Source organism: Primulina tabacum, chromosome 16 (assembly GCF_025594145.1).
Source record: "Primulina tabacum isolate GXHZ01 chromosome 16, ASM2559414v2, whole genome shotgun sequence".
Taxonomy (NCBI): Eukaryota; Viridiplantae; Streptophyta; class Magnoliopsida; order Lamiales; family Gesneriaceae; genus Primulina; species Primulina tabacum.
In genome coordinates this window covers 15,443,847-15,456,983 of record NC_134565.1, presented here as the reverse complement: position 1 = coordinate 15,456,983, position 13,137 = coordinate 15,443,847, and the positions used below count along the sequence as shown (strand labels likewise).

The following is a 13,137-nucleotide window of genomic DNA, read 5'->3' as shown; positions in this document are numbered from 1 at the left end:
CGACAGATTTAGAATGTCATAAGAAATTTGTCGTTTTTCGGTGTGAGCATGATTAATACGTCTAAGTTATGAAAGATAAGTGCTTGAACTCAGGTTAGTATGTGCAGCAGTGGCCCCAAGCGAGATCCAACGAATCTCTCAACGCCACGTAAGTATGTTCGACGTGTAAAATGAGAAAATATTTTATTTTTGAGGTACACTAAATGTCTTGTGAGCAATTATGAATTGATTTGGAAGTCGGTGAACGTGGCCAAGGACCTCTCCACCCGGTAAAGCATGACCGAGTTTAGATCAGGATTGGAAAGTGGTAAAAATGACCACGGACCAATCCACTCAGTAAAGCATGACCGGGGATCTCATGTATGTGGTAGTGGATTTTTCCTGCCAGCCAAGTACTGTGGTTTAGTCTGATCAGGCACATTTATGTATGGGTTACTTGCTTTGAAACATATCTATACACAAAATGATGATGTTATGCATGTTCAAGTATGTATGATGCAAGAATTTTTACAAAAAGTTTTATGATGATGGCACGTCTATGTTTATGTTATTACGTTTAAGTTTATGTATGTACATTCTACTTTTAAGTTGCATGTGGTTGTATTACGTATTACTTGTTATCTTCAGTTTATCATGTTGAGTCTTTAGACTCACTCGACTTGATCGATGCAGGTGAGGACGAGTATGAGGAGACGAGAGGTAGGGACCAATGAGATGGCTCGATCTACGCAGGAGGCTAAACCCGAGGCCGCCTACGTTTTTAAGAACTTGATGCATGTTTCAAATACTCTGATTTCATTATATTGTTTACGATTTTTTAACAAGTGCTTTTGCAAACTTTGGTTATGGTTGTTTTATTGCAATTTGAATGACTACTATTTATTTAAGAAATTTTTTTTCCCCAAATTTTAAAATAGTTTAAAAGTACGGTACGTTAAACTGATGCTCCCTGAAGCTAATTGAACAAATCCTCGATCCTTGGCAATGGATACTTGTTCTTGACTGTGACCCTATTGAACTCTCGGTAGTCAATGCAATGCTACATGCTGCCATCTTTCTTCTTGAATAAAAGTACCGGTACGCCCCATGGAGAAAAGCTAGGGTTAATGAAACCCTTATCTAGCAAATCTTGTATCTGGTCTTTCATTTCTTTCATCTCTATAGGTGCTAGACGATAGGGTGCCTTAGAGATCGGCATTGTAACTGGCATGAGCTCAATAGAGAAGTCCACCTATCTGTCTGGTTGGGTTTCTGAAACATTGTCAGGGAAAACACTGGAGAACTCACTGACCACATCCACGTCCTCGAGCCTCTGACTGACTGGCTCTGACACTGATACAGTGCTGGCCAAAAATTCCTGGTAGCCTCTCATCATAAGCTTCATCGCACACATGCATGAAATAACGTGCGAAAACTGCTGTTGTCTGGCTGCCTAAAAAATAGTAAAAACTTATAATTACACAACAACTTATATTTTATACAATTTATTATAAAACATATAATATTTAAACATTTAATAAAACAAAAACTATATATTTATATTATAAAACATTTAATTAATATACAATTTTTTATTTTTATCACACTCCCCAACCAGCTTATTGCTAGTCCCTAGCAATTTAAACGTTAATAGTAACACAAAACATATTGATTAATTTAAATAGAAATGTAATCAGAACTATCCAAGTGTTTAAATTAAATTTGAAAACTGTCAAAGTAATATCAAGATCATTATAATTATAATTTATGAAATAATCTGAACTGATCAATTCAAAGCTTATTTTCAGGTAGTTAAATGTACATGACCTTAAGAAATTCCTAATAAGAATCTCAACTCCATATTCTCACAGGTTAATAAGTGTTTCAATTTATGGGAATGATTTCTCTCATGGAGTTGGAATACAGATAAATGCTCAGGAAAATGGTTTACAGAATGCAGACAGACAAACGAGCAGAACTAATCAAAAGATAGGAAATCCATTAATTCAAAATCCAGTTGTTCTTATTATATATTTTTTTCCTGATTTTTTTTCTTTTACATCATGAAATCAGACTAAGTTTATGCTTCTTGACCACATATTTATTTAATTTGTACAATGTATTTCTCTCTTTCTTTTTTTTATTTGTATTTTTATGAGAGATAAATGGGTCGCAGCATATAACTTAAAAATTACATAGATCTTCAACATCTTTCTTTTTTCTTTTTTTTTTCAGGAAATATCAATTTTTTTTAAAAATAAAAACACAAAATCTAAACAATAGATAGCCTCTCTGATGATTAATAAAAGCTCGCAAGCTGTTTTCTCAATCCTCTGCACTCACTCACAAAATATGTGTGAGTTTAAAAATTTTAGGCATTCTTATCAGGTATATCTTGGGCCATATACTTTAATAACTGATTTTATCACAATGGTTAATCATTCAAAAAAATTTCATAAATCATATTTTTATAGTAATCAAAATATTAAAATTGACTTTTTTTTCAATTAAAAATTTAAACATCCTTCGATAGATTATTACAATTTCTAATCTAAACCTTTCAAACATGTAATGTATGATATTTTTGCAAAAATTACTAAGATACAAACAATAAACATGTTTTTATTTTAAAATATTTTTTTAAAATTTTTTTTTTAATTTTTAAGTTTGTTCTCCCTTCAATCAGAATATGACATTGTCCTTAATGTCAAAATAACTATTAATAAAGAGTACATAATGAAAGAGATATCACCTGGAATTTTATTGAAGATAACAAACTGAAATAAACGCAAACCAATCCACGATTTTTGAATCAATGATCCAACTTTCTTTTCTTACTGCTTGATTGCGACCAATTAATTTTTGTTATCATCGGATCAGGCTTATGAACAAAAGCTTCCAAATCATCAATTAATTGGTCGACAGTCGAAGCACAGATGAGCATCCGTCGTGAATTTTTAGAAATCAAATTCTGTTTCATAGCTTTATCAAGAAATGTCAACAAACTGTCATAATAATTATTGATATTAAACAAGCCCATAGGTTTATTATGGATATTTAGTTGTGCCCAGAAAACAATGTGAAAAGTTTCTTCTAATGTACGAAAACCACCTGGTAGTGGGATAAAAGCATCAGAATTTTCAATCATTTTGTTGATTCTTTCATACATAGAAGAAACTTTTAATTCCTCCCCAATCGTAACACCTGTAATATTTCCTTTAACTAAAGCTGTAGGAATAATACCTAAAACCTGACTACCTCCAAGGTGAGCAGATGTTGAAACAGATCCCATTAACCCAATATTACCTCCCCCATATACCAAGTGAATTTTTCTTTCAGCCAATATCTTTCCAAGATTATTCGTTGCTTCTACAAATACTTCATTTTTCCAGAACCCGACCCACAAAATACACAAATATTTTTCAAGGTTTGTGCAGAGGATCCAACCATGTTTTTACTTTCTTTTTGGTCTGCGAAAAAATAGAGAAATATGAGAGATTTTATAGGAATAATATGTTATCATGACAAAACTATGGGTCATAGCTGTAAGCAGAATAAACAGTAAAAATAATAATGACACACATGCATATAAACAGTAGTGTGATTGTGGCTCACAATTTTCCTCTGGTTTTACGCCCAGAAACGGCTTCAACGCCTTCTATGAGTCGAGGATATGCTTCCCATCCAATTTTCTTACAAATTGGCAAACATGGTCTTTTTTAGTCGGATTCCCAAGACTATGACGCTCATCTTGAAATTGTTTCCATAAACGGAGAAGCTCAATATGCACATGTCCACTTGAATGCGTCTCAAGAGTCAATAAGATGTTATCTAAAGACTCCTTACTCAGCCCATTCTTAATGAAACCAATTTTATCTTCTCTGTTATCGGAAACACATCCCAAAGATCTGCATCGTTCGTCACAAGTCCATCTTGCACACTTATGACAAACCCCAAACCTTTTGGCCCTTCGTTTTTTCGCATAAGTGCTTTTTCCTAATCCAGGCAAATACCGAATGAGCAATGATTGTGGAACTTCTCCTCCTAATCGGACCTTAGCTTCGATCACAAGACGAATATCTTCTGGAATTCCTTTTTTGCATTAACAATCTCAATCTTTCACACCTACCTGCATAAATTTTTCTTAGAACATTTTCAGAAATAGAGGAAAAATATTTACAAATTTTTGAGAGATTTTCATCCATTTTGAGAAGAAAATAAATGATTTTTTTTTGTATTTTTGTATCAGCAATTGTGGGAAACTGATTTAACCGACTATGAGAGTCACGGAGTACCATTATCCGCCATTTAACCGGGAAAATAAAAATATTAAGGAAACCTGAAGTAAAAACAAACAAAATTAAATACAACATAAAAATTTAAGGATCAGAAAGGGAAATAAACTCTTCTTGAAATATTTCATTTTTCAAAAATGGTTTAAGCCTTTGTCCAGTCACTTTAAAAACATCACCATTTTTATGATTTTCAATATCCACAGCTCTATAAGGATACACATGCTTTACAACATATGGGCCTGTCCATCTTGATCGTAATTTTCCTGGGAATATGTGAAGTCGAGAATTATAAACCAAAACTTTTTTACCAATCTCAAAAGATTTTCTAAGAATTGTTTTATCATGAAATGATTTGATTTTTGCTTTATAAATCCTTGAATTCTCATACGCATCATTTCTGAGTTCATCAAGTTCAATAAGTTGCAATTTGCACAATTTGTTGCAATCATCCATGCTTGAATTAAAAGTTTTGATCGCCCAATAAGCTTTATATTCCAATTCCACAGACAAATGGCAATGTTTTCCGTAAACCAACCTATAGGGAGACATATTCAATGATGTTTTAAAAGCTGTTCGATATGCCCAAAGTGCATCATTAAGTTGCAGAGACCAATCTTTTCTATTTGAGTTAACAGTTTTTTCCAAAATTTTCTTTATCTCTCTATTAGCTAATTCAACTTGTCCATTTATTTGAGGATGATAAGGAGTAGTTACTTTGTGAGTAATACCATATTTTTTCATTAATGAAGCAAATGGTTTATTGACAAAGTGAGTTCCTCCATCACTTATCATGGCTCGAGGAATTCCAAATCTACTAAAAATGTTTTCTTTCAAAAATTTGATGACGATTTTATGATCATTTGTTCGACATGGAATTGCCTCTATCCATTTGGAAACATAATCAACTGCAACTAAAATATACAAGTATCCAAACGACGGTGAAAAAGGTCCTATAAAATCAATTCCCCTATAGTCAAAGATTTCAATTTCAATGATAGGATTCAAAGGCATCATGTTTCTTTTTGAAATGGCACCCCATTTTTTGACAATTTTCACAGATCTTGCAGATTTCGTGGGTGTCTTTAAACAAAGTGGGCCAATAAAATCCACACTACAAGATTTTTGCAGCCGTTTTCTTTGAAGAAAAATGTCCTCCGCATGCTTCTGAATGACAAAATTTAATGACACTACTTACCTCATTGTTGGGTATGCAACGTCGAAAAATTTGATCTGGACAATACTTGAACAGATACGGATCATCCGAATAAAAGTTTTTTACCTCATTCAAAATTTTTTTTTTATCTTGGGAACTCCATTGCGGTGGCATTTTTCCTGTCACAAGAAAATTTACTATGTTAGCAAACCAAGATGTAGTAGTAACTGAAACTAGATGTTCATCAGGAAAATTATCGTTAATTGGTGTCATTTGACAAGATGATCCTGTTACTAGTCTCGATAAATGATCGGCTACGACATTCTCGGTTCCTTTTTTATCTTTGATCACAATGTCAAATTCTTGGAGCAACAAAATCCATCGTATCAGTCGTGGCTTTGCATCCTGTTTGGTCAACAAATATCTAATAGCAGAATGATCAGTAAACATAATAGTCGTTGATCCAATTAAATAAGAACGAAATTTATCTAATGCAAATATTACAACAAGTAGTTCTTTTTTGTTGTGGAGTAATTCATTTGAGTATTGTTTAAAGTTCTACTTGCACAATATATCACGTAAGGCTTACCGTTTCTTCTTTGACCCAGTATTGCTCCGACTGCATAATCACTCGCATCGCACATGATTTCAAATGGTAAAGACCAATCAGGAGGTTGCATGATAGGGGCTGATGTTAAATGTCGAATGATTTTATCAAAAGCATTTTGACAGTTTTGAGTCCACTCAAATGCAGTGTCTTTTGTTAAGAGGTTACAAATGGGTTTAGAGATTGAACTAAAGGCCTTTATAAACCTTCTATAAAATCCAGCATGTCCCAAAAATGAGCGAATTTCTTTAATGGTTTTTGGAGGGGGTAAATTGGCAATGACATCAACTTTAGCTTTATCAACTTCAATTCCATGAGATGACACGACATGTCCCAGAACAATCTCAGAAGTAATCATGTAATGACATTTTTTCCAATTTAAAATAAGACCTTTTTCCTCGCATCTTTTTAAAACTTTATTCAAATTTTCAAGACAATTATCAAATGTATTCCCAAAAACAGTTAAATCATCCATGAAAATCTCCAAACAATTTTCAACCATATCGCTAAAAATGCTTAACATACATCTTTGAAATGTTGCTGGGACATTGCATAATCCAAATGACATCCTTCTAAATGCAAATGTTCCAAAAGAACATGTGAATGTAGTTTTATCTTGATCTTCGAGTGCAATGGGAATTTGATAATAACCTGAATATCCATCAAGAAAACAGTAGTATGGATGACCTGCTACTCTTTCTAAAATTTGATCTAAAAATGGTAATGGAAAATGATCTTTTCTAGTGGCGTCATTTAATTTTCTATAATCAATACACATCCGCCAACTAGATGGGACTCGACTTGTTAACAATTCACCTTTTTCATTTTTTATCACTGTGATGCCAGATTTTTTTGGAACTACTTGTGTTGGGCTTACCCACTTACTATCAGAAATAGGGTAGATAATCCCAACATCAAGTAGTTTGAGAACTTCAGTTTTCACAACATCTTTCATGTGTGGATTTAATCTCCTTTGTGGTTGCTGAGATGTTTTTGCATTTTCTTCTAAGTGAATTTTGTGAGTGCAAATTAGTGGATTAATGCCCTTGAGATCTTTTAGTGTCCAACCAATTGTATTTTTATGTCTTTTAAGCATATCAACTAATTTACCTTCTTGACCACTTGCTAGTTTGGAAGAAATTACCACCGGATATGTTTCATCTTCTCCAAGAAATGCATACTTCAATTCTTCTGGCAAGGCTTTTAACTCCAATATGGGTGGTTCGTCTTTGTTCTTATATTTTACCTCAAATTGTTTCTCTGATCCTGGTAACGAGTGATACATGATAAAATCATCAAGATCAATTTCAATATTTTCTTTAACAGCTTCAATTGAACAAATATCTAATTGATCACGAGTACTCTCTTCTTGAATGTTTTCTTCCAAAAGAGTTTCAATAAGATTTTCATCTTCACTTTCATCTCCTTTGTCATGTGGTTGCTTACAAAGATTAAAACATTGAGCTCCAAGGTCATGTTACCAAATGACAACTTCATTATTTCATTCCTGCAATTTATAAGAGCATTAGAAGTTGCTAAAAATGGACGACCCAAAATTACAGGAATTGCATTACAAGCTTCGATAGATTGTGTATCTAAAACTATGAAATCGACAGGATATACAAAGTTATCAACTTGGACCAACACGTCTTCTACCATACCTCTTGGCACTTTAACAGATCTATCGGCAAGTAAAAGTGTTACCGAAGTAGATTTTAACTCGCCTAGATTGAGTTCTTGATAAACTGAATATGGAAGTAAATTCACACTAGCTCCAAGATCAAGCAAGGCTTTTTTAATCTTTCGTTCTCCAATAATACATGAAATAGTAGGACAACCAGGGTCTTTGTATTTCAAAGTATTATTATTTTGAATGATTTCACTTACTTGTTCGGCTAAAAATGCTTTATTTTTCACATTCAATTTTCTTTTCACAGTGCACAAGTCTTTCAAAAATTTGGCATATGATGGTACCTGTTTTATTGCATCTAATAAAGGAATATTAACTTTTACTTGTTTAAAAATATCATATATATCAGAATTCAAATTTGATTTTTTTGTATTTTTCAATGCATGAGGGAATGGTGGTGACACTGTCTGTTGAACCTCCTCTTCGCAAGTTATGGGTTCCACATCCTTACCTTTTGGAGTTGATTTATCATCATCTTCACAAGGTTCAGGAATGGATTTTTCCACAACCTTACCATTTCGAAGGGTAATAACAGATTTTACCTGATCCATTGGTTGAGTTCCAGAAGTTCCAGTGTGAATGATGATCCTTGGGATTAGGCTGTGGTTGTGAAGGAAATTTACCTTTTTCATGAACATTAAGTGTAGATGCAAATTTAGCAAGAGTATCTTTCAAACCTGTCATGGTTTGAGCATTTTGAGTATTGATAGACTCTTGATTTGCAATGAAAGAATTCAATAAATCTTCCAAATTCTTTTTAGGAGGAGGAACATAAGGTGCATAATTTTGAAAATTTTGTTGATTTTGAAAATGTGGTTGCAGAAATTGTGCAGCATTATCATTCCTCCAACTAAAATTTGGATGATTTCGCCAACCTGGATTGTAATTTTGAGAAAATGGTTCAAAATTTGGCCTTTTGAAATTGTTTAAAACATTGACTTGTTCATGGAGACATTCTTTAAAAGAGGGCAAAGTGGGACAATTTTTTTAGAATGATCACTTGTATGACAAATGTGACACGCAATTTCTTGAATAGCTTTTAATTGACCATTTTTTTTCAATTCAAGTGCCTCAACTTTTCTTGCCAAAGAGGTAAATCTAGCTTGGAGATCATGTTCATCTTTGAGGGTGTACATACCTCCACCAGATGTGGGAGATTGAATCTTGTTTGATGGTTCGATTGTACCTATAGTGTCCCAATTTTGAGCATTTTCAGCTAATGAATCGAGATACTCAATTGCCTCATTTAGATCTTTATCTTCAAATGTTTCCATTACACATAAATTCAACCATTTGCCTATCTTTAGGTGTTAAGCCTTCATAAAATTGAGAAACAACTCTCCAAATTTCAAAACCATGATGTGGACAAAGATTAAGCAATTCTTTGTATCTATCCCAACACTGATAAAAAGTTTCTCCTTGTTTTTGAGTGAAAGTGATGATTTTCCTTTTGAAAGAATTTGTTCTATGAGATGGAAAAAACTTTTTCAAAAATTGTTGTTGCAATTCATCCCAAGTTCGAATGGATCCCGATCTAAGATTTTGTAGCCAAGTTTTAGCTTTATCTTTTAAAGAAAAAGGAAAAAGCTTAAGTTGAATGGTGTTCATGCTACAATTTAGATTATTATATGTGTTGCACACTTCTTCAAACTCTCGTAAATGCATGTATGGATTTTCAGAATCTAAGCCACGAAAATTGGGTAAAAGTTGGATAATATCAGGCTTAAAATTGAAATGAGATGCATCAGGGGGAAAAACTAGACATGAAGGTGCACTAGTACGTGTAGGATTCATGTGATCTCTAAGTGTTCTTCGTCTATCATGATCATGTTGAGATTGAATTTCATCTTCATTTTCTTGGATGGTTCTTCCGCCATGTTTTGTAAAAATAAAGGGTTATTTCGAATGAGTCGACCACTAAGTGTACGTGACCAAATGCTCATTCAAACGCAAATGCAAAAGCATAAAAACACACAAAAGCAATAAAAATTCAAATGAAGAAAAATAAACTATAAAAAAAATTAAATAGACTTGAAATTAAATTATACTTCCCCGGCAACGGCGCCAAAAACTTGTTGCGACTTTGATTGTTGCACTCCCAAGAGCAGGTTGTCCACAAGTAGTATAATTCGGTGAGTCCGAATATCGTATCCAAAGGGAAGTTAAGGTAATTACAAGTCCACTAGAATGTCTTTTTGTTTTTGTTTTTGTTTTTTTTTAATAGTTTGAATCTTTAATTGGTAATTTTTAATTGTTCAAATTTTAATTTAAGTAGTTGAGATTAAAGGATCCACTCTTGGTATTTTAATAAAGTTAACATTAATGAACATTATTGAAATCCACTTAATAAAATGGTTCCAATATATATTAAATAATCATATTTTTATTATGTTATATATTATTATCTTATAAGTATATAATATATACCAAAACTTTTAAATGTTGTCAAGTATTTATTGTGCTATATATATATTTGTGAACACTAAATCAAGGTTCCCACTTTAAATGGTTGGTAAAACCAAACAAACATTTAAATGGTACCAAGAAATTAATATTATGATATATTCATATATAATAAATCAAGACATCAACTTTAAATGGTTGGTAATACCAAACTAATATTTAAATGGTTCAAAGAAATTAATATTATGATATAATCATATAATAAATCAAGGCATCCACTTTAAATGGTTGATAATACCAAACTAACATTTTAATGGTTCCAAGAATTTAGTGTAACATATAGCAACAATAAATCAAAACTCCCACTTATAAGTAGGGTATAATAATACTTAAAGAAATAAATATAACATAAACAATAAATAATGATTAAATAATATAAAACATAGATTCTTACCTTTTAATAACATTATTATCATGCCAAGAGTTTCACATTTTCATCTCAACTTTGGGAAGTTAGCTACTCATTATTCAAAGTGTAAAACTTTGAATATGAATTTAACATGCTAATTATATTTAAATGAAGAAATAAAGGAAAAACAAAGAGAGAAATATTATGAACTCAAAGGTTTGTTCATAAAATGAGGGATATCCCAATACATTGCAATGCACCCCTATTTATAACCAAATTTGGGGAGACAACCACAAATAAAATATTATTTTTTACACATAAGTCTTCATTGATGTTCCAAAAAATTAATATTTTAATACACATCACTTTTGAAAATCTTCCCATCCGAATTTTCTTCTCCATATAAAAGCAAACATGTAGATATCTGAGTTTTTTAAATTGTGGTATTTTTTTTTAACCATTTGACCAAGTAATTTGAAAGATATGGTCAAAATACTAGAGCATGGTAAAACTGCCACTTCTTTGGTAACTTTAATTGTTGCTTAATTTGATCCCACTTGTGAGAAGATTTTTGTAACGCCCCAGATTCGACGACTGTCCTCACTGTACCACGACGAGTCTTTCCAGCGTGCTTATGTCCTCACTCACACGCACCCTGGGAAACTTCCCAGGAGGTCACCCATCCCAAAATTGCCCCAAGTCAAGCACGCTTAACTTTGGAGTTCTTATGTGATGAGCTACCGAAAAGAAGATGCACCTTCGTGATATGAGTAGTACAAATCAAATCTTTTAAGCCCTCTTCAACTGTACAGTCCATTACATTGAACAGTCTCGGAATCCCTCTCATTCCCGTGTGGGTTCGGTTCATTCATGTTCCTTTCACCTAGAAGCCTGCCAGGAGCCGCTCATTGTCCGTGCAACTGATGGCACCGGCGATCACCCCCCGCCCTCTTCGGCCCCGGGCCTCACATGCCCACCAGCTTCCGCTTGGTTCGTCCCCGAACCACACCGTACTAAGAGAGGTCGGCTCTGATACCACTTGTAACGCCCCAGATTCGACGACTGTCCTCACTGTACCACGACGAGTCTTTCCAGCGTGCTTATGTCCTCACTCACACGCACCCTGGGAAACTTCCCAGGAGGTCACCCATCCCAAAATTGCCCCAAGTCAAGCACGCTTAACTTTGGAGTTCTTATGTGATGAGCTACCGAAAAGAAGATGCACCTTCGTGATATGAGTAGTACAAATCAAATCTTTTAAGCCCTCTTCAACTGTACAGTCCATTACATTGAACAGTCTCGGAATCCCTCTCATTCCCGTGTGGGTTCGGTTCATTCATGTTCCTTTCACCTAGAAGCCTGCCAGGAGCCGCTCATTGTCCGTGCAACTGATGGCACCGGCGATCACCCCCCCCCCCTCTTCGGCCCCGGGCCTCACAATTTTTATCTCATGCTTGTCACCAATATTGTAGATATTAACATCAACTTTCTACAGGTCCAAGAATCATCTTAATCCCATTTTCAACGCCAAGTTTATTCTTGTTTTATCGAACCTGTAAAAAATAGTAAAAACTTATAATTACACAACAACTTATATTTTATACAATTTATTATAAAACATATAATATTTAAACATTTAATAAAACAAAAACTATATATTTATATTATAAAACATCTAATTAATATACAATTTTTTATCTTTATCAAAAAGCGCAGGTGGTGGCCTCATCATAACCTACCGGCCTCATCAGCATAACGTCCCGACGAAGGGTGGGTCTCAATCCATCCAAGAAATGCCTCAACTTCTAAGCGGCATCTCTAGCTATCATGGACATAAAATTGCTGCCCTTGTCGAACATACGGATAAACACTGCCACAGATAAGTTCCTCTGGCTAAGACTCATAAACTCCCCCGTCAGGCGGCCCCCGACGTCAGCTGGAAAATACTTTCCGTATAACATCTCCTTGAATCTATCCCAGGTGAGAGTAGCCAAGTCCACTGCATGAGCGGCTCCCTTCCACCAAAGGGATGCATCATCTCTCAGCATATAAATGACGCACCTCACCCCGTCGCCATCTCTCATCTGCAGATACTCACTGTGCAACTCCAGAGATCGAATCCATCCTTATGAAAAAGAATGGATCAGTAGTGCCCCCAAAGTCCTTCGGGTAGAGCCGCCTAAACTACTCAAATACATCAGCCTGAGGCCTGGGAGCCTGCTGTACCTGCTCGAATAGCCTAGCCATACCCTCCAGTCCACGGGTAGCTACATCCATAGGCGGCAATGATGGTGGTGGAGGGCCTCTGCCGCCTCCAGGAATCTCATCCTGACGATCATCACTATGATCGCATCTGGGAGGCATGATAACTGAATACAATCCAATTTATAAATGTAACCCATCATGCAATTCAATCTAGTTTTTCAAAATAATAGGTCCTTAAATTATGAAAGAAGTTAAACATGCACTGTAAGTCATCGTCAAAAGTATATCACGTAAACATGCAGGTGATAACAGTAAATCATTTAAAAAATAAAACTTTACAGACTTGAGGCTTGAAGACTGAGCTGCAGAAGCTGGCGTTGGCACGACCCTATACAG

The 13,137-nt window shown here is 34.3% G+C and overlaps 1 protein-coding gene across 1 annotated transcript; it reads right to left on the bottom strand.

Moving 5' to 3' along the window:
- Positions 1–1,231: 1,231 nt before the first annotated feature.
- On the bottom strand, positions 1,232–12,900 carry LOC142528371 (uncharacterized). Its single transcript, XM_075633411.1, is given in 10 exon segments — positions 1,232–1,432; positions 3,770–4,038; positions 5,554–5,606; positions 5,639–5,915; positions 6,032–6,090; positions 8,049–8,257; positions 8,349–8,649; positions 9,776–9,805; positions 12,484–12,620; positions 12,733–12,900. Coding segments are annotated over 10 exon segments (1,704 nt in total).
- Positions 12,901–13,137: the final 237 nt, after the last annotated feature.